Genomic DNA, 26,723 nt, shown 5'->3' with positions numbered 1-26,723 from the left:
ATGAGCTGCAGGCTGTGTTTGTAAGGTGTATATAATAAGTAAATGCATTCTGTGTGTATATTGGGGTCCCATTCCTAAAATATTTCATTATGATATGCAATTATTCCAAAATATGGAATATTCCGTTATCCAAAGTACCCCTGGTCCCAAGCATTTTGGATATGGAGACTCAACCTGTACTATGGCAGATAAACTGCACCTGCCATAGGGCAGGTACAAGTTTGGATGGTGTGACTGATTATGGCATCTAAAGATGCACCATCATTATTTCAGCATCTACATATTCTGACAGTGGGCATCTCAGTTCTTGCACATCAGACACATGGATGTACATAAGAGAAAAGCATTAGCATTAAGACTCAGGCATGACTGCTGCAAAAGAGGCAGCTGCAGCTTCATCTATGTCAGACTCTAAATCAGCCCCAAGTTGTAAATCCTATCATAAATATATAATATGCCTAGCCATAACAAATGGCATGTACACAAATGTGAGTATAGCACACACATATTCTACAGTGCATTACAGGGAATATTTAGCCATTCTCATTAGTCCCTCCCCCACAATAGGGTTAATTTTCTCCAACAATCCAGTATATTTTTGGATTGTGGGAAAAAAACTGAGTACCCGGAGCAAATCCACGCAAGTTTAGATAGGCTATACAAAATCCTCACAGTTAGGGCCATGGTGGGAGTCTAACCCAAGACCTCAGTGCTGTGAGGCAGAAGTCTTAACCATTACATCATCCGTGCTGCTAATAGTAATACACTGTCATATTTGTTGCACAGCACATAATGATGTGACCTATGTAGTGGAAACGTAAAATATTAAAGCTTTTCTCGTGACAAACTGTACATACTAACCCTCATTAAAATCTACTACTTCTATCCAGTCTTGCATAGGAAAATCTTCATCAATTCTATGGGGTCAATTCATTTAGGTGCAAGTTGTTGCAAGCAACTGTGAAGTGCAGTTCCAATCAAGTTCTAAAGTAGCATTTTTTCAGAGGGAACTTGGATTTTTTAGTGAGCACCTCCCTGAGGGTGTGAGAAGTATCAATTCCTGCCTGTCTATACCTTCTAACAATCGATTCCTACCTATACCTTCTAAATAATATTGTCACTATCCAGTGTTATGAGTCGCACAAGAAATAAATGCTTTCAGACTTTGAGTGTGGTTCCAAAGCACAAAAAGATATTATTCAATATAAAAACAGATGGTTATACGCAGTGATCTAAATACAATTAGCACAAGTAAATCATAGAGACCCAAGGTACAGTTGTTACATATGAATGCACTCTGGGTCCAGATAACGTCATCAGCAATAGAAACCTCCATCAACAGCACAGCAAGAAGACTCTCGGCTGGGGTCAGAGAGCGCACACATATACACTTACAGGGATAGGCAATACAATAGAACAGATTTGCATGATTCCATGTTGTTTCTGTTACAGGATAGTTCATAGGTCAATTCGAATGGACACAAGTCAGCCTCCAACAGCCCTTTGTGTCCTTTTTCCCGCTGCATTCTAATCTAAGCTGATAACAATACAGAGTACATTTTAATGTTCTAACTCTCTATAGTCCATAATTTGCAGATGCATGTTGCGATCTTATCACCGATGATGCCGGAGATCTGTTGAGACACAGTGGATTAGCACAACACCAAACACGGTCTGCTTATCATGTCCTAAACCTTAGATATCAAATAACCTTTATTTCACAACTTTAATCATTACTGAATTAACCTTGAATATTACACCTTAAGGTTAAGGAACCTTTCGTGTAAGTGTGCAGTGTGTAAGTATTGGGGAATTGGGAAAAGACGCTAGTTAGCGCTGTGCAACTATGTGTTTTGTGGCGTACACCATGGTATGTGTTTTGCAGAGTTATTCATTTTATGTTTTAGTGACTGTCTGTATTTATATTATGAGGACTTTTAACTTCTTTCTATTGCATGGGAATCACACAATGCTAAATAATAGCATCGCCGTATGTACTTATGATGGTGTGATTCACAAAAAAGGCGCTGGGCGGCCAGTCGCAAAATGGTGTCTTGTTGCCATCCACAAAATGGTGTTGCCCCAATCTAATTTTAAATGATCCTATCTCTGCCAATTATCCGGCTTCGACAGTCCACCCTTTGATAGCAAACAACATGCTATCATACTCTGATTTCAAAATCAATTTAGGCTTACAATATCACATATTATTTAATATTAATTTATGGGATGGCACAAGGTGGTTCTTAATCCATCAGTAATGAGTCTCTAGGAGGGGACATAAAACTACCCTTATACGCACACCGCGGATCTTGGAAGATCATGGGAAAGATGTGGGGATGCACCAATCCTATAAAGGAGGTCTTGAGGGGGAATAGGGACTTACATTATTTAAGATGTTTTAAAATAACATTTTAATAACACATTTTTATGCATGTCTAAATCTTATACATCATATGATGGTACCTTCTAGTTCAGGGTTGTAATGCAGTCCTACATTTATCTCAGTATTCATATTGTTACTACTGACCACCATCATAATTTCATTCCTTTGATTCACCTTATCTTTACATTTTCCACATTTCAACACATTAGGAACACACCTGACATATATGCCAATTACTATGATGACAACCAGTATGAGGATCAGGAGTTTACCTATACTCGCAATAATTTCCTGGACCCACTCTCCTAGACCTGAGAACCATTTCACGGGGTTCAACCAAGAAACCCATTCCTCTACCTTCTCCTCTACTTCAGCCACTGAAGCATTATGGTTATTTCGAAATTCCCATTTTAACTGCAGAATTTCATCCATCTTTCGGTCTATCACCTCCTTGGGATTGCTGGTATCGTTTGTAATGTAAGTGCAACACTTTACTCCAAATTGGGTGGCCAAAGTTACGCAGTACCCTCCAGTGACAGTTGTTAAATAATTTAACAGTTTATGTTAAATTATACAACATAACCGTGCAACATAATTTAACAGTTTATGTTGCACGGTTCTTTCTTGTAAGCATGCAACTCCCTACCTGTATACCTGAATGTTTCATCATACATCTTGGTGATATTATCTATTAATTTTTCAAGATCTCTAATATATCTAAAATGTTGTGTTCCCCGACCGATCCTGGTGGGATCCAATGCTACCAAAACTTGAAAGCCCGTTGTCTCACTAATTAACTGTATGGCTTTATGCACATCACCAGGTATCATATTTCTTTTATCTCTGTGTTCATACTGTGTGTGAAGATATGGTGATGGTGTGTTTTTATGAATACCAAGCATTTCACCATGTGAAAGGGTCATAACCTCTGGGACTACTCTTCCCAGTTAACACAAACCTTCAGAACTCAGAGAGAGACACTTATATGCTTTCCTTCCAAATATTAAATATACATCATTGGGGAGAACATAAGTAATAGTAAACATCATTATCGTCATACACATTTCCCTGGCAAGTGATCCTACTTCAGCTTCTCCCATTTGACTCATATGAGTTTCTCGTTATAATATCTTGGCACAATACCCTTCTGGTACCCTACCAATCATTTCTTTGGTGGAACTCAGTGTATATTTATACCAGAAGTGTCTTCCACTCGCCATAATTGTGCATAACAGTTCATAGTTCATAGGCTCACGATCAGCTCTTAGTGAGAAGGTCTTCGTCTGATTAATCCCAGTTACCTCCCAACTTCCTGGTTCATTGGAGTTGGTGATGTTTAAACATAAAAGTGATTTGTCTACTTGGTACCGGTGGAGTTTAAAATGGGGTGGTTTGGACTTGGGAATGGCACTAATCCTGCATTATGCTGTCTTTGGGGCATGTGAGAACACACCCAACAGTCAGTTTGGTTTAAAATTTTGCCCACCATGGTGTGATAATCCTCTAACGGATACCCACCCCAATACTGATTATACTTAGGTTGACACCGTTGGATGCAATTCTCATAAATTACAGACCTACAGAACTCACACATACAATAATCCTCAGACGATAAACCTTCACACTGTCTCCGAGTATCCAAAATAGCAGATCTCTTAACAATTACTGTACTAAGATTGGTCAAACACTCCCCTGATTGGCAAAGCACTACCATCTCCTCTATCGGTCCCCCATCACAGAAACCAGAAATCCCCGAACAAACCAGGATGATGGAATCTCTGGAATAGAATACAAAAATGAACACACAGACCAGTCCATTGCCGTAGCAAGGACCTGCAAATTTCTTTAGTTCAGATATCTCACTGCAACCTTTTAACTCTCCTGGAACATGCTCGCGATCGACAGGTACATGTTATCTGCATTGTCTCCACCTTGTTTCTCCACCAGTTGGTTGACTTTCTTGCAGTGAGTGGAATGGACCCAGGTATCTCTCTCTCAGCCACCTTCAAAGATGTGCAACACCTGATACGGACCTTCCCACCGATCAGTCAAACAACCTGAACACAAGAAATTTCTGATCATAACAAATCTTCCAGGTTCAACATCATGACAGTTAGTTTCAGGCATATCATGGGACAACAATTTCAGTTTCTGCTGTTGCTGTTTTAAATGTTTACTTATTGATATAAGATACCTTACAGTTACCTCGTTGTTACCTTTCAAATCTTCCTGCGGACTTATAATCAAATGAGGTTGTCTACCAAACAGTATTTCAAAAGGGGACAGTTATAGGGGGGGTCTAGGAGTGGTCCTTATGCTATGTAGGACCAATGGTAATGCTTCTGGCCATCCTAATCCAGTTTCTGCCATGATCTTACTTAATTTATTTTTAATAGTACCGTTCATCCTCTCCACCTTGGCACTGGCTTGCGGTCGGTAGGGGGTATGAAGTTGACTATTAATACTCATCAGTTTACACACATTTTGAAAAACATCACCTGTGAAATGAGTACCCCTATCACTCTCAATAATTTTAGGGATACCGTGTCTGCATACAAATTCATGAACAATTTTCTTGGCTGTAAATGCAGCAGTATTAGTGGCAGCTGGGTATGCCTTAACCCAATTAGAAAACAAATCCATGCACACTAATACATACTTGAGATTCCTGCAGGGTGGTAATTGGATGAAATCAATTTGTATTACCTGGAAAGTTCAGTCAGTCGGAATAATGTGAGATGGTTCAGTAGGGATCGTTTTCCCAATGTTTTTCCTCAAGCAGGTCAGACAAGACATTGCTGTCTTTTCCGTTTGCGAAGAAAAACCTGGTGCACACCGGTATGCTCTCACCAAATTGCACATACCTTGCTTTCCCAAATGAGTCAGACCATGTGCTGCATCAGCCAGGCTTGGGTATATGCCTTGGGAGCCACTGGCTTACCTTGTCTGTCTCTCCAGAGTCCAGAGGACTCTTGCCCACATCCCTTGGACTTCCAGACTGCCTTTTCCTGAATGGAACACAAATTTTGCATGTCAATTAATTTCAGCATGTCAGTTGTTTGAAAAGTCATCGTTTGTTCAGCTGGTACATTCATTTTTAACCCTGCTGCCCATTTTGCAGCTTTGTCTGCCCTGTTGTTGCCCAGTGACACCAGATCATCCTCACATGTATGGGTTTTACACTTTATTACTGCCACTGCCTTTGGCAATTGGATTGCTGTTAGTAGTCTTTTTATATGTCTGGAATGTGCTATTGGTGTGCCTGCTGCTGTCATAAACTTTCTCAGATGCCATAGCCACCAAAATTGTGTACTACCCCGAAGGTGTACCTATTGTCAGTGTAGATATTAGCAGATTTTCCTTCTGCTAATTCACACACTCTCGTTAGTGCCACCAGTTCCGCCACTTGGGCTGAGTGTGGTGTGCCTAAAGGTTCAGCTTCTATGATGTCTTCATCATTTACCACAGCATAACCTGTACATAACTCTCCAGTGTCAGTTTGACTATGACAACTCCCATCTGTGTAAAATGTCACATCTACATTTTCTAAAGGTGTATCCCGTATGTCAGGTCATGCAATAAAGGTTTGATTCCGAAATACAATACAATCATGTGCATGAATATACCTGCAGAACTCACCTGTCGTCAGTGGCTCACCTCTCTCCACCCTTTGTGCATCATGTTGCACATAATGTAAATACGTAGCTGGATTTAATGTACTGCACCTTTTGATGGTGATGTTTGCAGGTGCTATTAAGGCCAGTTCCCATTTTGTGAACCTAGCTTAGGAGACATGTCTGGTTTGGGCAGAGTTTAGCAGAGCAAATACAGCTTGGGGAGTATAGACAATCATATCATGGCCTAATACCACATCCTCACTATTACTGACCAATAGAAGTTGCTGCTACACTTCTTAAACACATTGGGCGTGATCTTGCCACAGTGTCCAACTGTGCACAGTAATATACTATAGGCCTACTGGCATCACCATGTTTTTGTGTGAGGATGCCTGCTGCATAACCCTCAGCTTCTGTACAATACAAATCAAAAGGTTTTTCATAATCAGGTATTCCCAATGCAGGTGCTTTTGTCAGACTTTCCTTAAGATTAAGGAAAGCCTGCTCTGATTCCTCTGTGTGTATGACATGATTGGGATTTGAGGAAGAGACTAAGTCCTGTAATGGCAAGGCCAAAATAGAAAAACCTGGGATCCACATTCTGCAGTATCCACATATTCCCAAGAAGGTACGAATTTGCTGTTGATTCTGCGGCAGTGTCAGGTTCTGTATGACCTGGATTCTGTCATTTGTCAGATGTCGTAACCCCTGGGTTAGGCAGTGTCCCAAATATTTAACCCTGGACTGGCATGGCTGTAGTTTGTCCTTAGCAACCTTGTGTCCTGTTTGTGAGAGGTGAAGTAATAACAGTTTAGTATCATTTAAACATGACATAAATGAATCAGAACATAACAATAAATCATCCACATATTGTATTAGAACAGATCCATTGGCAGGTTGAAAAGATTGTAAATAGTCGTGTAAGGCCTGGGAGAAGATACTGGGGCTGTATATGAAACCTTGGGGCAACCGTGTCCATGTATATTGTACACCTCTGTATGTAAATGCAAATAAATACTGACAGTCAGGGAGGAGAGGCACAGAAAAGAAAGCAGAACAGAGGTCAATGACAGTGAAATGGGTTGCATTTGGAGGGATCTGCATGAGAATGACAGCTGGATTTGGGACTACGGGAAATCGGCTCTCCACCACCTTATTAACCCCTCTAAGGTCTTGTACCAGCCTATAACCTCTCCCACCACTCTTCTTTACAGGAAAGATAGGACTGTTGGCTACACTTGCGGTACAAACTAAAATTCCCTGCTGTAACAATCGCTCAATTATGGGATAAACCCCTAATTCTACCTCCTGTTTTAATGGATACTGGGGAATCTTTGATCTACCTGAGATGGATTTTTACATGAACCAGTAAAGTGATACATTATCCTTTGGGGAGTGTCCAACATATCCCTCACCTCATGCACAACTCTCTCTGGGATATCTAGAAATACACCATCAGGGGTACAATATTTGACACATCCCATCTTACATAGCAAATCCCTTCTCAGTAGGTTAGTAGGAGCTGCTGCTGCCAGGAGCAAAGAATGTCTGGTATGCAATGGTCTGATAGTGACCACTGTGGATTTTGTTAAAGGATAATGTTGCACTTTACCCATTACACCCATTGCTGGTACTGTCTCACTGGTGACCTGTAAGTTAGCAGGAGATTTTATCACTGACCTGGTCGCCGCTGTGTCTACAAGAAAAGGATATTTAGTACCAGCTACAACAACCATCATCACCAGTTCTTCCCTAGCACTTCCCATTAATCTGACTATCTGTAGACTACAGGTATGACCTGACCCCTAGCATTGACTCTCACCCTCCAATACAGCATTTACGGCTACAGTTGGAGCTGGTGACTGCTGGAAATTCCCTGTACTCTGTGTATATTCCTTATGAGGATATCCAAGTACTACCTGGTTAGGGTGTCCTGCCTTCTTCACCCTACAGTTCCTACTTATGTGTCCCACTTGGTTGCAGTTGAAGCACCTTTGTGAGTGGGGTGGTTGAAAGGGTTGTTGTGTAGGTTGAGCAGTAGGGAAAGATTGAGGGGTGGATAAGGAGTTTGAGGGTAATATGGTGGTTGTGGATAGTATGGGTTCTGTGGCTGTGTGTGATAAGTCGGGTAGAGCTGTGTTTGTGGTAGTGCAGGATTGGTGAGGATGTGTAGTTGTGCAGGTGCATGTGTGTCTGCTGGCTGTGATGTTACAGTCATTCCTTCTAGAGCTTGAATACTAACAACCATTAGCTTCTCACTCTGAGTCTCTCTCTTTTTAAGGATGTTCTTATCATGTTCAATAGCGGATTCTATGAGGGTATCTACAGTGGCTCCCCTCCAACCAGGTAGTGAGGTCTGAACTCGGGTCTTTAGGTTCTCTTTTAGACCATCCATAAGTACAGTGATGATCATTCCCCTGTGATGAGTGCTATCTATAATATCTTCTAACCCAGTTTACTGGGTGATAGCCTGCAGAGCTCAGTTACAATAGTCCTCTGCAGATTCACTCTCTTTTTGTTTTATGGTGAAAATTTTGCTCCAGTTAACTACTACTGGAAAATATACATCCAATTGAGTTATTATGCGGGTAATGTTACCCTGGTTACTTTAGTCTGTTATGGGAACATCTCTATCCAATACGCAATCCGTGATAAACTTTGTCACATCAGTATTGCTTGGAAGACAAACCCTTAGCACCACTCGCCAGTCTTTATTGGTTGGCTTGTGAGCACTACCCAAATTCTTTAAAAATCTTTGGCTAATTCCTTTTTAGGGTAAGGGATATCATTCATTATGGAATTTAGCTCCGTTCTTTTCCAAGGACAATGCATTGCTACTTCCCTTGTGGGCACTACACTGTTTGCATCCACATTCCTATTCGGAACAGTTATTGTCCGAATGGGATGAAGACTGGCCGCACTACTACTTTTGACCTTGTAACCTGGCTGGGGATGTAGTCTATTACTGCTACGTATAGGGTTAACAGCTTTCTCTACGGGTGCAGTGGATGTTAAAACTTCTTGTATTATCAATGAAGAATATGGTGGCACCACTTGTGCTTGTTGTGATGGAACATCTAACATGCGTACAGCATGGGAAATGGCAGACATAACAACAGGTTCATCATCTGCATCATAAACATTTTCTTGACATTGCTCAAGAGAGGGTACAAGTTACTTGTTAAATTTTTATGGGTTTTTCCAATAACTGTACCTGCACCCCCATCCACATAGAGCAGAGGTGATGCGCATGAACCACTGGCAATACCTTCTGCAATGCTACCTTGCTGCACATGCGCACTATATCGCGGTGCGCCCGCACCACAGTTTACCTCTGCAGGTGCACACTCCTGTAACATGCTCATGATGCTAGTTTGTGTCACGTGCACACCTTTAAGCCACGGATCCCCCTCATGCTGCCATAACTTTAAACACTCGTTATATTTTACCTTTTTCATTCGAGAATGCACCATACAGATACTATCACGGACATTGTTCAATACCTCTTTATCAAAGCTAGCAATTCTGGGGAAAGGTCTAACACTCCTCATCGTCATCTGCAGGTGCACACTCCTGTAACATGCTCATGATGCTAGTTTGTGTCACGTGCACACCTTTAAGCCATGGATCCCCCTCATGCTGCCATAACTTTAAACACTCGTTACATTTTACCTTTTTCATTCGAGAATGCACCATACAGATACTATCACGGACATTGTTCAATACCTCTTTATCAAAGCTAGCAATTCTGGGGAAAGGTCTAACACTCCTCATCGTCATTTTAAACCATACATCACAGTACCTAGTTGCATAAGCACCGTACCTAGTATGCATAATAAGCCATGCCGACCCAAGCGGCGCTTCCAACAGCAGCACATCATCTAACATCTCTACCGTTTGCTTGGCCCCCATTCTGGGAGAACCCTAAGCTTTTCAATGGAGATTTAAACTGGTGAAAGACAGTCAAGATACTTTCACTTACATGTGGACGTCTTAACAGGATGCCGACACAAACCTATGGATGGATAGTCTAGATGCCTCCACTCACCTATGGAAGAAAGTCAAGATGCCTCCACTCACCTATTCTCTTTTTGACTACCTTTCAACTGCTAGCATGTAGGCATTCCAATAACACCTACCCTTTTCAGTGATTTTGTCCACCCTCTACCCAGTTCACAATCACAATTTAGCCAAAACTGTGTGGTTCAATTACAATGCTCAAATAACCCTAACTGATCACAGAATACTGTAATCACACTGAGAGCCGAACTACAACAAAGACAATAAATACACCTGCTTATGTGTTAGAATGGTATCTACTACCGAGCTACTAGGCCAACCCTTGTGCCTAGTACTTAAGGGTCCTATGATACCCTTAACTAGGTAACATGTTACCCCTACCAACAAAAACTCACTGTTACACACCCTTTTCCTGCGCAGAAAAATACACGTTTTCCCAGACTATGACAACACTGATCAAGATGCTTACAACAATGCTATCTATCAATGCACTCTCAGCAGCTTTGTTTAAAACACGTGGCAGCAATAACGGAAGTACGTATATGCTATTGTGCGACTAGTCGCATACACAAAAATGCGACTACTACACAATAGTATAAATGACTTTTTGCGCTATAGTGCAACTGATTGCACACAGAATAATGTGACTTCCCCTTTTTAACACACAAAAAAACTATCAATGAAGGAAATCAAACTTTTTCCTCCCTCATCCCTGGATTCTCAATCAGCGCTTCTAAAGCCACAATAACAGGTAGCGGACTCTCAGCAACAAAGTGGTAGCAGACTTTGAAGGCACAATGCATTTTCCTGCTATGGAGCCTCCAATCTTTTGCTGAGAGATCGCTTCTGAGTGTTACCTAGTGACCAGTAGCGTGATTTCACACTGCGAGCCCCCAACTATAAATTCCTGCCTGTCTATACCTTCTAACAATTGATTCCTGCCTATACCTTCTAAACAATATTGTTGCCATTCAGCATTATGAGTCGCACAAGAAATAAATGCTTTCAGACTTTGAGTGTGGTTCCAAAGCACAAAAAGATATTATTCAATATAAAAACAGATGGTTACACGCAGTGATCTAAATACAATTAGCGCAAGTAAATCATACAGACCCAAGGTACAGTTGTTACATATGCACGCACTCTGGGCCCAGATACCATCATCAGCAATAGAAACCTCCGTCAACAGCACAGCACGAAGACTCTCGACTTGGGTCAGAGAGTGCACACATATACACTTACAGGGATAGGCAATACAATGGAACAGATTGGCATGATTCCATTGGTTCTCCTTTATGTTGCTTCTGTTACAGGATAGTTCATAGGTCAATTTGATTGGGCACAAGTCAGCCTCCAACAGTCCTTTGTGTCCTTTTTCCCGCTGCATGCTAATCTTAGCTGATAACAATACAGAGTACATTTTAATGTTCTAACTCTCTATAGTCCATAATTTGCAAACACATGTTGCGATCTTCTCACTGATGATACCGGAAATCTGTTGAGACACAGTGGATCAGTACAACACCAAACACGGTCTGCTTATCATGTCCTAAACCTTAGATATCAAATAACCTTTATTTCACAACATTAATCATTACTGAATAAATCTTGAATATTACACCTTAATGTTAAGGAACCTTTCATGTAAGTGTGCAGTGTGTAGGTATTGGGGAATTGGGAAAAGATGCTACATAGCGCTGTGCGACTATGTGTTTTGTGGAGTACACCATGGTACGTGTTTTGCAGGTTTAATCGTTTTATATGTTTTAGTGACTGTCTGTATTTATATGTTGATGACTTTTAACTTCTTTTTATTGCATGGGAATCACACAATGCTAAATAATAGCATTGCCATATGTACTAAAATTCACTAAAATGGCGCTGGGCGGCCAGTCGAAAAAAATGGTGTCTCATTGCCATTCGCAAAATGGCATCACCCCGATCTAATTTTAAACCTATCCTGTCACAGCCAATTATCCGGCTTCGACAGATGGTAGAGAAAATCTTTATTGTAAGGCAAAAATGTTAGGACACAGTGCAGAACCCCTTAGATATCTCCGCTAATGGCTAATTAGGCATTTACAAGTTTTCAATTAGCTTAATTGACCCAATAAACACATGTCATTTTCAGTGTTAAAAAATGGTCTCAAATTATCCCCAAATCAACTTTTTTATTAGACTAGGCACCCAGTATTTTTGAAAATAATTGCTTTTATAAATTTTTTAACATTTTTGAAGTGGCCTCAAATTACCACAAATTAAAATTCTACTTTTTTTTTGCATTTTTGATATACTTCCTTTGAGACTAAACAAAAAAGTTTACTTTTTTCATTTTAGAAACATTCAAAAATCAGCCATTTGACACCATTTAAAAACCTCCAGAACTTTCCTTATGTCTACTAACAGCCTTCAATATGGTCTTGCTAACAAAATTGTGGGTCCATGATGGTTTCTCCACTTTTTCATGCACTTCTCCGAAAACACGTGCTATAGAAGATTCACACACCCTCACCGCGAGTAGCGCGAGTTGGCATTTCTAGTGGGATTGCAAGTTTCTTGGGATCGAGCATTCATGTAAAGTGTGCAAGTTTCATGAAAAAAACTAGCATTTGCAAACTCGCAACTAATTGGATTGACACTTATGGCTGATAGCACTATTTCCTGCCAAATACTGAACTGAACCAAGCTATTTTACAGGTTGCCTTCCAACCAATATTGGAACTAAAACTATATGCTATAAATTAAAACAATACTTATATACTCTCAATTTGTAGTTGTAAATTATACAAAAGTACAGTACTGTCACAATATTTGATTGGTTAAAATGCATTAGCAGTAAAATAGCATATCTAATGTGTTTGTTGCTTAGATAAATAGAGATTATTTTTCATCTGTGGTGTGGAATACATTATTAACTGACATTACTGTGGCAGTGGAATTTTGTTCCCATGATACAGTAGCTTCAATCTCTATAATCCATCTGATGCTGTAAGCCATTTCCACATTGTAAAAAAACAAATAGTGTATCCATTAATTGAATATTTTTAACAGCCATTTTGCTGCAATAATTAATTTACAAAATAGCAAATATGACATGCCATCATCACTTTACAATTACAAATAAACACGTTTAAAAGGGACACTTAAACATTGTGCTGGTAACAAATGTTCCATCTTTGAGGTCCCTAATGTGCTGTTTCTAAAAATGCTACTGTATATAAAAACAGTTACTAATTCAAGGAGCTGCAAAGACTACTAAATGCTACATCTGTTTATCTTCACCAGGATTAACTCCATCTACTTTATATTAACATCATGCATGAATAAAACTAACAACTATTCTGTACCCATAATTTGAAGAATCTTTTGGTGGAAATAATTAACTTTTATATATTATATACTGTATATTTTTTTACATTTATAGTTATTTTGTTGTAATTGTGAACAGTTCATGGTACATCACTTTGGTATATTATAAATTAATTATTGCAGCAAAAATAGATGTTGAATATATTCAATAAATTCATACACTAAACAGTGCCTCTATTTGTTTTTTTAAAGTTGTTTTTTTCTTGAAGTAGTTATAGGCTCCTTAATTAAATGCAGCAGAAGAATATATATTACTGTGTTCAGCATATTATGTCTCCATTTATCATGTTGACCTTTCATAAAGTCAACATGAGAATGTCGACATGGTCATTAAGTCAGTATTAAATATGTTGACAATTGTAATGTCAATATTTTTTTTCCATCTCTGTTAAACTCTAGTGCTAACCTTAACAGTAACCAAAATGATAAACATACAGTAACCCTAATGCAGATCTGAGTGTTTTCCCAGCACCTTAGTGAGAACCATTGATCCATACTTAGGGCCTAATTTATCAACAAGTTTTATCATTGACAATGAGCGATAAAATTTGTTGCCTATGATAAATGGTGCTCAAGCCAATCAGCTCCCAACTGTCATTTTTCAAACAGATGACAGTTGGGAGCTGATTGGCTGGAGCACCATTATCATGCACAACAAGTTTTATCACTCGTTGAGAATGATAAAACAGGTTCATAAATGAGGCCCTGAATTGGGTAGTCTTTGAATGCTGAAATTTGAACAAATTACAATATTCATGCAAATGGTCAATGTTTTTCAACTGTCCATGTATCTAAATCTCTGAATAGTCACACAGAGCATGTGTCCATGGCGCATAGCATCACAGAATCAATCTAAATGTATTGGAAATGTATTGGACCTTCCTGGGCCATGACTTGGAGGTGACTAATCAGATGCATGGAGGTTCACTGTATGATGGGTATCAAAAACCAAATTTCACAAACAAAACCTACCTTGATAATAGCATAACTTGGCGAAACTGGCAGGCTCTACAGAAAGTATGTCCTCAGGGTAGCGACCTACAATCTATGCATCAGTAGAGAAAATTACTTCTCAAAATAAACTCAAGAGATTTAGTAACACATAGGCAAATGTTAATGTAGATGTCATCTTACAAACAAAACCCCATAAACCTAAATGACTCAGGATGCAGGAGGAGAAGGCAAAAGTAAATCTAACCCAAGAAAGCACCTGGGCCTATTGTCTTATGATAGCAAGCACCTTGTCAAAAGACAGATAACCCACTTGAATGTGTCATTCATGTAGCAACCCTTAGAGTTACAAAGATTTAGACTCAAGCAAAATGTCCCCAAGACCTTCCACTAAGCTAGCGCAGTACAGTTTCAGTGTGTGTGGCATTCCAGTACATCAACCAGACAGGAGGAGGAACCCTACTTTGTGTCCCCACAACAGGTCAGTTTCTGGCAGGAGGATGACCAAAGGAGCTGATGCATACCTTTGTTGGGTAGGGACCTTTGCATCAGACACAAAGGATTCAAAAATGACACCAAGCTCCCTTGTGTAGTAGCCTAAATTAATGCATAGCAGGTCCATTTAGCATGGGTGGTCAGTAAATCAACTAAATCATGAGGGAAAGCACTGCAAGTAAGATAAGTCAGACAGCATGTGGGAGGTGGGTCTACATGACTTCAAGCCACACCTCTACATCCATACACCTGATGTACATATCAGATATGCCATCCTGCTTCTGACAGAATGTCACATCAAACCCCTAGTTAAGCGGGTAGAGAGTAAAGCACATTTTCATGCTTCAAAGGAATCTACTCTAGGTAACCAGTAGCAAAGATGTACATGCCATCTAACCATCTCTCCAATCAGTTACTGAATATCATAAATAATGAACACAGGCATTAAGCAAGTCTTGTAACAATCTGAGTCTAGCAACATGTATTTGCTGAGAGCCCTGCAAGCAAGGTACTGAATCAGGGAGGCTCAAGGGTTGGCTGGCAGGGCTATTTGCTGTGGTCTCAGGGTGCAGCTGCAGTTACTCCACCAGTGCTGTCTAGTCTGGTGAACTGCATTGACTGTAGCATTCAATGATTGAGGTAATGTTCACCCACCACTTTTGGGATATGAGTTCAGTCTGGACGTCTTCTCTCTCTTCCCAGAATAAAGGGCATGGTGACATCATCACGACCACTTTCTGGCATATATTTGTGAGGAACATGGTGAGAGAGAGCTGAGTGGTGTGTGTTATTAATGTACCTTCAGTCTGTTATTATAGTATGTATAGAGATACTGATCAAATTGACAAAGGAGGGTAGTGTCTGCATTCTGGTTATTATAATTCATCCAAGATGTTACTGTATATTGATATCTTTAGGACCCTGCTGTCTTTGCTTCCTGGGGTTAGAGGGTTGTAGAATGAGGCTGGTTTGGCTCTTTGTTATGTGTATATTTTCCTTTAAACTGAATTTTTTGCTCCTGGCTGGAATCTCTTTGGATGTATGCAGTGACAGGTTACTCATGGCTGGCAGATAGATAGGTGTCTGTATTACCTGCCTCCCCGATGCATGGCAGTTACAACTAAGGGGCATATACACTAAGCTGTGTTAGGAGATAAAGTGAATGGGGATAAGGTACCAGCCAATCAGCTCCTAACTGCCACAGCTTAGTAAACAAGTCACAGAAGCTGTATGACAGGCTGTATGCATACTTATACTTCTTCTACACTGCCACTCACTGCATTGTAAGTTTAAAAACAAGTGTTAGTTTATATAAGCAGATGTGATTGTATGCCATTTATTTGGAATGAAGCCGGTGTGCATATCCAAGGATGGAAAAGTATATTCAATGTGGAAGGAGTTCTGTTAAGTTTTTATAGAGTGACATTTGTATACTTGTATGACGTCTTACTATTAGCAGTAGTAAATATTTTCATTTTAATCCTTTTCTTGTTGGAGTGATATTAGATATGTAGTCTAATATCTCACTGTATTTATCCTTAGATCTATAGAATAAGTTGCATTATAAAATACTGTGACACAGTTAGGTTAGGGGGTCCCTCTCCTGGGGAGAGGACTCCATCCTTATACACACACACAGCAGCAGGGAAGCAGCACACGAGTCTGGATGCAAGTACAAGCTGGTCGGCGCCAGTCTTTATTGTACAATGTCAGAAATAACACAAAGAAAACAAACGTAAATCCTAGCCCTGTCGGGGCACTAACTTCACAGGTAGTTCCCTCACTACCAGAACCTGGCAGGGCCTAATGCCCTTGCCAGCAACAAAGCACAACACAGTACTCAAAGATAGGTTTTCCAAGTGTCTCTGAGCAAACTCCCTGTCTGCTCTCCCAGGTGAGACAATCAGCCGTCAACACACTAGGCTTATATTGGCCACTCTCAGGTGGGAACCCAATCAAGCCTGTTACCAGGCTAAGAGAACCAAAACCTGGAGTGGCCGTGGGTGGAGCCCTCCCTCTCCTCTCACCCACAACCCCCAGGTCCCAAACCGGCTTTTCAAAAAGCCTAAACTCAAGCCTGCTACACTGCAGACTTTCTCCTGGGGGTTTAAAACACAAAAGACAGGAATCTGGGACAAATGTACCTGCCACAGACCTCTTTACCAGTGATCCTATCACGTATCCCCCCCTTTGTTTCGACCTGTGGGGCGGAACAACTGAAGCCCCCAAACAATGAACGCGTGACAATGCGTCAGCATTGGCCAGCTGGCTTCCTGGCCTGTGTTCCACTGAAAATTTTAAAGTTTGTAACGCCAAGAACCATCTTGTAATTCTCGCATTACTGTCCTTATTTTCAGACATCCACTTCAGAGGGGCATGGTCAGTGATCAATTTGAACTTTCTTCCGACCAAGTAGTACCTGAGAGCCTCTAACGCCCACTTTATGGCCAACGCCTCCTTCTCCACTGTGGCATAGTTTCTCTCATGTACATTCAACTTTCTGCTAAGATAGAAAATAGGGTGTTCCTCACCCTCCTTGTTCTGGGACAGGACCGCTCCTATACCTACTTCTGATGCATCAGTTTGTACTATGAATTCCCTTTCAAAATTAGGAGTCATCAGGACTGGTTGGGAACACAATGCTACTTTCAACTCCTGAAAAGCTTTCTCTGCCTCAGGACACCATTCTACCATGACTTTTTGTTTGCCTTTGGTCAGGTCAGTCATTGGGACTGCCATGGTGGCAAAGTTGGGTATAAACCTCCTGTAGTACCCCGTAATTCCCAAGAAGGCTCTCACCTGCTTCTTATTCAGAGGCCGTGGCCAGTTTTGTATGGCATCAACTTTATTGAGCTGAGGCTTTATCAGGCCTCTGCCAATGGTGTATCCCAGATATTTTACTTCCTCCATGCCTAGACAACAGTATTTTGGGTTGGCTGTCAAACCCGCCTTATAGATCGATTCCAACACTGCTTGTACCCTGGGTAAGTGAGACTGCCAATCAGGACTATGAATGACCACGTCATTCAGATAAGCAGCCCCATACCATCTATGGGGCCTTTGAATCCTGTCCATCATTCTTTGGAAGGTAGCAGGTGCCCCATGTAGCCCGAAGGGCAACATCTTGTACAGAAACAAGCCCTCTGGTGCTGAAAAAGCTGTCTTTTGTTTGGCGCTCTCAGTTAACGGTACTTGCCAATATCCTTTGGTTAGGTCAAGAGTGGTTAAATACCTTGCCGTCCCTAGTCTCTCAATCAGTTCATCCACTCTTGGCATCGGGTAGGCATCGAATTTTGAAACACTGTTCAACTTTCGGAAGTCATTGCAGAAACGCACATTCCCGTCGGGCTTTGGAATCAACACAATGGGACTTGACCATTCACTATGTGATTCTTCAATAACCCCTAACTCTAGCATATTTTTAATTTCTTTCGACACCGATTCTCTTTGTGCTTCTGGTAACCTATAGGGCTTTAGATTAACTTTAACCCCTGGGTCAGTGATGATGTCATGTTTAATGACCGAGGTTTTCCCAGGTACGTCAGAGAACAGCACCCTATTTCTAATCAGAAACTCCTTGACCTCTTGTTGTTGAATTGCCGACAGGGTTTTTGCCACTGTCAATTCGGGAACTAAGGGCCCCTGGACTTACTGGAGGGTCTCGGACGGCCGACAGTACCGTTCTATCTTTCCAGGGCTTTAACAGATTTATATGGTATATCTGTTCCGGCTTTCTTTTCCCCGGCTGGTAAACTTTGTAATTGACCTGCCCCACTCTATCTAAGATTTCAAAGGGCCCTTGCCATTTAGCCAAGAGTTTATTTTCCACAGTGGGAACCAATACTAACACTCTGTCCCCAGGAGCAAAGTTGCGTAACCGAGCATTGCGGTTGTATACCCTCTGCTGTGCCTGTTGAGCTTGTTAGAGTTGCTCTCTCACTATCGGCACTACCGCAGCAATTCTCTCCTGCATTTGAGAAACATACTCAATCACCGTTTTGTAAGGACTAGACTGCCCCTCCCATGTCTCTTTGGCAATATCTAGTAAACCCCTTGGGTGTCTCCCATACAACAAGTCGAAGGGTGAAAACCCGGTGGAGGACTGGGGAACTTATCTTATGGCCAACAATAAATACGGCAATAAGTAGTCCCAATCCCTACCATCCTTGTCGACCTCTGTCCTAAGCATGTGTTTTAACATCTTGTTAAACCTCTCGACCAGCCCATCGGTTTGGGGGTGATAAACCGAAGTTCTTAAATGTTCGATTTTGAACAGGCAGCATAACTCTTTCATGACTTTGGACATAAACGGTGTACCCTGGTCAGATAGTATCTCCTTAGGTATACCCAGCCGGCTAAAGACATGAACTAGCTCTCTGGCAATGGTCTTGGTTGACGTATTACGCAACGGGATCGCTTCCGGGTACCTGGTAGCGTAATCCATTATGACCAGAATATTCTGGTGTCCCCTGGCAGACTTCATTAAGTGTCCAACCAAATCCATCGCTATTCTTTAAAACGGCACCTCTATGATAGGCAATGGAACTAGTGGACCCTTAAAATGTGGCCTGGGAGCATGATACTGACACTCAGGGCAGGATGCGCAAAAGTCAGATACCTCTTTATGAAGCCCGGGACAGAAAAACCTCTGCATTATTCGCTCAGTGGTTTTCTCTAACCTTAGATGGCCTGCCATTATATGACCATGGGCCAGATCCAACACTGTTCTTCTGTAGGCTTTGGGAACTATTAGCTGTTCCACAACATTTTCCCCCTTCTTAGTCACCTGATATAACAAATCCTGACACATTGCCATGTGGGGATAGGACAAAGGACTATCAGGGTCTACGGGTTTACCATCAACTACTTTTACATTCTCCCTGGCTTTTACCAAAGTAGGGTCATTCAACTGCTCCACGGCAAAGACCTCTCTTCTGACCTCTAAATCAGGCAGATGATCACCTGGCCCAACAACACTTCCCACCTCAATGGGAGGCACATCAGTTGGCGGGCCACCGTCACGTTCCGCATTCTCTAGTTCGCCAACCATAGTAAAGAAAGGGAATAACTCTGACTCAGAAGAAACTCCCTCCTCCACTACATCAACAACCTTCTCAAATGGATCGGGGTTGTTCAACTCTGGAACAAAACGGCTTTCCCACAACTTCCATAAGTGAGGAAAGTCTCTCCCCAATATTGCATCGTACACCAGACCATGCACCAAACCCACAGAAACTATAGCAGAGCCACATGGTGTCTCGATGTTCACCTCGGCCGTCACATAATATCGAGTATCCCCAGGTATGCAGGTCACACCAACAGTTTTCCCTGTATGCCTCAAGGGGTTCACCAGCTCAGCTTTTATAAGTGTCACCAAGCTACCAGAGTCTAACAGTGCCTCTACTCGGTTGCCATCTACAGTGAGTACACACATGTGCTTATCAGTCTCAGCCTGCCGGTCAGCCATACAGGCTATCTGTGCAAAGAAAGACCCCCTGCTGTAGACATGAGCAGCATCACATTGCATAGGTTCAGTTGTAAGTGCACAATTAGCGGCAATATGGCCAAAGCCACCACATCGGAAACACTGAGTCATATTAATGTCTAGTCGTTTACAGGGCAAGAACCTTCCCAGCCAAGCAGGCCTGTCTCCAGGTTCTACACCCTCAGTCTTTGGTACATTCCACCGCCCAGCACCCTTCTCCCCTGGAACAGTCTTACCAGTGTCTCTGGGAGTTCGCTGGTGCACCATCGGGGCTCGGTGGGGCATACTCATCAGCTCCTCAGCCACCATGTACCTCTCCACCAGCTCGACCAACTGGTCCATGACTTAGGGTCTGCATGGCTCACCCACTTGCGCAGAGTCACAGGAAATGATCGCAGGTACCGATCCATCATGACCCTTTCCACGATCTGTGGTCCCGTCAGCGTCTCGGGCTGTAGCCATTTTGAGGACAGATGGACGAGGTCATGCATCTGTGAACGTGGAGGCTTGTCCTTATGGAACTCCCAGCGGTGGACCCGTTGGGCACGAACAAAGGTGGTGACTCCCAAGTGAGTTAGGATGTCCTGTTTTAGTTTTTTATAGTCCTTGGCATCAGCCAGGCATAAGTCGAAATATGCTTTTTGTGGCTCCCCAGACAAAAAAGGTGCCACCAGACTTGCCCGCATTCTCCACCATATTGTGACACAGTTAGGTTAGGGGGGTCCCTCTCCTGGGTAGAGGACTCCTTCCTTATACACACACAGCAGCAGGGAAGCAGCACACGAGTCTGGATGCAAGTACAAGCTGGTTGGCGCCAGTCTTTATTGTACAATGTCAGAAATAACACAAAGAAAACATAAACGTAATCCTAGCCCTGTCGGGGCACTAACTTCACAGGTAGTTCCCTCACTACCAGAACCTGGCAGGGCCTAACGCCCTCGCTAGCAACAAAGCACAACACAGTACTCACAGATAGGTTTTCCAAGTGTCTCTGAGCAAACTCCCTGTCTGCTCTCCCAGGTGAGACAATCAGCCGTCAACACACTAGGCTTATATTGGCCACTCTCAGGTGGGAACCCAATCAAGCCTGTTACCAGGCTAAGAGAACCAAAACCTGATGTGGCCGTGGGTGGAGCCCTCCCTCCACTCAGCCACAACCCCCAGGTCCCAAACCGGCTTTTCAAAAAGCCTAAACTCAAGCCTGCTACACTGCAGACTTTCTCCTGGGGGTTTAAAACACAAAAGACAGGAATCTGGGACAAATGTACCTGCCACAGACCACTTTACCAGTGATCCTATCACAATACACACAAGCCCAATGAGTGTTAATTATAATTTATATTAATCTCAGGAGAGGTTAGAGCATCTGCAGTGTATTTATATAATCATGGTTCAGATCCCTGTAACTGCACAGTAGGGATATTTTATTTTGCAACACTGGAAAAGGTATCAGACTTCCATTGTTTAACAAATAAAGGATTATATCAGGTATTGACTTCCATGCTACCTTTGTTTTGTGTCTAATAGTGTGGTGATGAGCAGGGTTTGATTGGTGGAGTATGATGCAAGATTATAGTTCACCAGCAGCTATGGAGAAGTGAGTGGTCCCTGTTGCCACTTATCATTTCTAGAGATGTATACTCGCTCATCTTTGCTGCAGTCACACCAAACAGCCACTCTCAGTGCTGAGAGACTCTGCAAGTGCCAGGGGTCTTTTTTCTGCACAGTCTCCTGGTGCATCTTATTCACATCACATTCTTGGCAAAAAAATATGCCCAAAGCTACAAGAGTTTCACATTTCACAGGACCAGGAGTAATAAGAAGGGCACAGTGTGTGTGTGTGTGTGTGTGGGGAAGGGGAGTACTATGGGGGCAGTGTGTGAATCAGGCAATAGGGACAGTTTATGTGTGTGTTTTTTTGAATGAGGAGTGAGCTACTTTGCTGACTCCAGTTTTCCTGTCTCTCCAGGGAAGCTTCATGATCTGTTCCAAGATAGCTGCCGAGGTTATTACTGAGCATGTACAGGGACCATCAACTCATTACTGCTCTGAGATATCCAGCATAGTATCCTGCAATTACCACTGTTCCAGCATCCTATACCACTGCCAAAAAACTACATTATATTCAGTCACTGGTTTGTTAGCTGTATCGCACCACGTTATGCTTAAGTACTGGTGTACATGTATCAGTGTGTATGGCTGTACCTGCAATATCTTTCAATAAACACCACTGGTTGAGTAATTGGGCTGTTCATAGTGTGAGTCATCGACTAATGTGTGTGACTTTATAACTCTGCAATATCAACACCTACACACATGATTAACAACATGGTTGAGGCTTGGGGCAATGTGTGTATGTGTGAGGCTATGGGGGACTGGAAGGTCCCTCTGAGAGCAGCAGCCGCCCACACTGTGTATCTGACTGGTTGCAAAATCTGTGACCAGATAAGAGAACAAACAGCCTGGTGTGGTCACAAATGATGCGACCATGTCAGGCAAGTGGTTAAAGTCAGAGAAAGAGAGAAAAAATTGGAAAAGAGAAAATAAGTGGAGATGGCAACAAAGAGAGGGGAGGACAGACATATAGGGAGAGAGGGGCCCGATGGGGGTCTGTGTCTGACATTGCCCCCTCTCTTTTACCTGTCAGCAGCACAGCACACACTGATGTATGCTGGGCTGCAGTTGGAGACCAGGATGACTGCTCGCTGCTGCTGAGCAGCAGCAGCAGTTTCCTTTCCTCTGCCTGTGGGTGGAGTGATCACACTGATCACGCCCCTCCTGGATTTGTATCAGGCTGAGGAGCTCACAGTGCCGCCACTCCCTCACCAGTGCTTAGTGCCACTTTGTGTTGCTGCAAATTATTTTTTTTCTAAAGGGACATGTCCACACCTCACACAATTAGGTCATGGACCCAATTTTAATGGGACCTGGGCTGGCTCTCTACAGCCCTGGTCATTGGTATTTGCTTGATGACCTTTACCTAGCTCATTAATAATTTCCTGTAGGTGTGTGTGTACACCAGATGTAGTTTCAAAATGTGGTTACAGTCTGCTAGTTTCAGAATGTGGTTACAGTAGTTACAGTCTGTGGGGGCATGGAACAGATATGGTGTGATTGTACTTCTATCTCAGTCTAACTTTTAGAATATGGGCTCCTCTTGTGTGGGCATTACTAGCTATTACACATTTGCTTATAAAGCTGTATGGCAGTGAACTGGGAGCCTGATTCAGCATGGATCACAATTGCAACAGCATACACAGATTGGCCGATGGTGCATGTATATGCATTGCAGATCACGGGCACAGGCTAGCATTGCGACTGCACTGAGATCACGCATGCAGATAGATAGCCATCGCAGAGTGAGTGATGGGATGCCAGAATTTCAGGGTGGTGATGGGGGAGTGGTTTGAGGAACATAGGTATGCCTGTCCTTTTGAATGCTGTTGCATGGGTGTGTAAAAATTAGCCACTGCAAAGGCATACCCAGGTTGAGTACTCACTGCCTGCAGCAAGACTTGCAATTTCTGAGACAGGTATGACCTGCTGTAATTCTGCATGAGGGGCCGATATTACTCAATGTTACCGATGTTTATATAGGATTGCGATGTCTTACAGATGTGATAAAGTGGTAGTGAACGTCACTATGCCTGCCGAGCAGTTGCAAACTTTAACATATTTTCGCAGCAGAACTGCGCACGTAACTGCAGCTGCAATTGCAATAGCGATCCATAATGAATCAGGCCTTAAATACATAATCACTGATGATATAAATTTTAGGACATAAATCCAAAAAAGTTTCCCCAACATAACAGCCAGAAAGCAGACTTCTCTTGTGAGGGCAATATCTAGAGGCACTATATCTGTTTAATCATGCTAAATTGAGACATACCATACATGAAACTACTGTATATAATCAGGTGAAATAGATCTTTGATGTTCTAGAAAAAATTCTATGCTCACAGCACATTTATATGATGTTACTGTATACTGAATACATAAATATTATATACAGTATACTGACCCACAAATGAAAAACAGATATATATGCTTAAATAATCTGCCTATTAAGTTTGTTATTAATAAACTGTGTTAATTTCAAACACAACATTTGAGTAATATAAAAACATATACTTTCATGACAATCGAATATCAATTAAAGTTTGAATTACAATAAAGTACTGTATACAACAAATCCATGCACACCACAAAGAATTTTTCTGTGATATACTAATCTCTACCTAACAACACTAAGGATATTCTGACAATAGAATAATAATTTTGCACAATCGACTGTTACTGGTTTACCTGCAGGGGAGGTTGTATAGCACAGGATAGGAAAATTACCATGATCCTTTTGGGATGATCCTTACTAATATTAGTAATAAGGTTTTTTGTAATTACTTAAAGAATTGTCACTATTTAATCACAGAAAAAGGAGGTATGTAGGAATGAAAATCCAGGCTATTAAAATTATCACTTCATTTATTTCTTCTTTTACAAATTCGAAACATATTTTTGTTATATTTTGCTTATAATTCTGTCTATTTTCAAAGTTTTGGAATTTATATGCACATGCATTCTATTCTCCTTTGAGACTAAGGGCAACATTTACTAAGCGGCGGTTTGACTGCGGTTTCTATTCTTTTCTAAACCCCGGCATTCTGGTGGTGGTTTCTATTCAATTATAAAGCCCGGGGGTTTGGTAGCGGTTTTGCAGCAGTTTCTAAATGACAGCCCTATTCTATTCTATTCTAAAAGGTGTTTTGACTGTGGTTTAACGGCGGTTTTGCTTTCTGCAGATTTACTAAGGTCAAAACCGCTGCAAAACTGCCATCAAAACACATTTTAGAAACCACTGCAAAACTGCCACCAAACCCCCGGGGTTTAGAACTGAATAGAAACTGCTGTCAAACAGCCGCTTCGTAAATTTGGCCCAATATATTAAATAAAGAATAGGGCAGTTAATCTACTAGACCAGTGGTTCTCAAACTCAACCCTCAATTATCCCCAGTAGGTGATTTTTTGAGGGTTTCTATCTGTGGAAGCAATTGAGATACTTACTGACCAAGCAAAATAAATTAACTCACCTGTGCATGATTAAAGAAATCCACAAAACATGTCCCCTTGGGGGTACACGAGGACTTGAGTAGAGAACTACTGTAAGATTTTTTTAAATTGCATTTTTAATACAAATTGCCATTTTAATCACCATGAATGATGTGTGCACCATACTAAGTAACACACTGTGTCTTTATTATTGTTATAGTCAATATATTAAGCTGAACAGCAATAAAGTGCTAACATGTCCTATATTTTCACAATGTAACCAGAAATAAATATGCAGATAGGTAAACATGTGCTTTTATCCCTGACTGCAGTGAGTATATCACATCTTTGATCCCACAGTGTATCACTATGCCACGGGTTGGGACTTTTCTGTCCCCTATTCTGTTTCAGGTAATAGGCTTCACAGGGTATTATGTTGGAAGATGAATAGTCAGATAACAGGACTTGATCATTTCCAAGCTTTTAAGCCATGCATACAGCTCAGTTATATTATCTCCATGTTTAATAATCTTTTTCATGTTAGACTAGAGGGGTCCACAAAAAAATCTCAGCTAATTCATTGTCAATTTTCTCTTGTCAGTCTTTGCATATCTACCCTCAGGCACCCTAGAGCAGAGGAAATTTCAGACTTTTATATATTTGGTACATATTCTAATAATTGTCCTTCACTCCCATGTCATTGCAGATGCTTTAAGGGGAATATCTGACATTGTACGTGGAGATGAACAACTTGGATACTCTATATCAACTAACACCTTAAATTGTAAGCTCCTTTGGGCAAAGACAGCTTTACATTCTATTTCACATCTTTATATGTCATTTGTTTAAGTTGTGATCCCCTCACTGTGCAGCTCTACATGGTATATCCACCTTGATAAAATAAAATATAATTCAAATAATAAAAGACACTGGAGCTCATAGTTGAACTGCTATGCACAATTATTGTTAATTACAGTTGGCATTTATTTAACCCTGGACCTGGCTATAAATTCTAAATCTAACAAGAAAAGAGATGAAACTGAATAAGAAAAAAATATTTATTTAATGGTTTTAGTGCTTCATACATAATTTGACTGCACAATATTTGTTTCACTCATCATACATCAAAGTATGGCACTGTTCCTCTCCTTCTCTTGGTTATTTGTGCATTGACCTAACTTAATTGACAGATCTTTCCTGCACTTCATTTATAATACAATATTGCTTATTTCAAGATCTCTCCTTGATCCTGTTTTAGGTAAAATAGTTCATAAAAATCAATTTGTCAGGGATATGTGAACTAATTAGTTCACTGCTAGTCATTCTTAAAACCAAACAATATGTCTGTCCTTAT

General features: G+C 41.4%; 1 protein-coding gene across 7 annotated transcripts in view; it reads left to right on the top strand.

The window, feature by feature from the left end:
• LOC148543105 (uncharacterized) overlaps nt 1-26,298 on the top strand; it is a 98,651-nt gene extending 72,353 nt beyond the window's left edge. For 5 of the 7 annotated variants that reach the window (XM_088451743.1, XM_088451739.1, XM_088451738.1 and 2 more), the window contains one exon: nt 26,076-26,298. In XM_088451743.1, the coding sequence (XP_088307869.1) occupies nt 26,076-26,218 (143 nt within the window). In that variant the 3' untranslated portion in view covers nt 26,219-26,298. Of the gene's footprint in view, nt 1-22,292; nt 22,351-26,075 lie in introns of those variants that run through there. The other 2 variants (XR_015870732.1, XR_015870743.1) reach the window with 2 other exon arrangements.
• The last annotated feature ends 425 nt before the right edge of the window (nt 26,299-26,723 follow it).

This window comes from Taudactylus pleione, unplaced genomic scaffold, assembly GCF_031769625.1.
Source record: "Taudactylus pleione unplaced genomic scaffold, aTauple2 ptg000006l, whole genome shotgun sequence".
NCBI lineage: Eukaryota > Metazoa > Chordata > Amphibia > Anura > Myobatrachidae > Taudactylus > Taudactylus pleione.
Note: the sequence above shows the minus strand (reverse complement) of the source record. Positions and strands in the feature narration are given on the sequence as shown.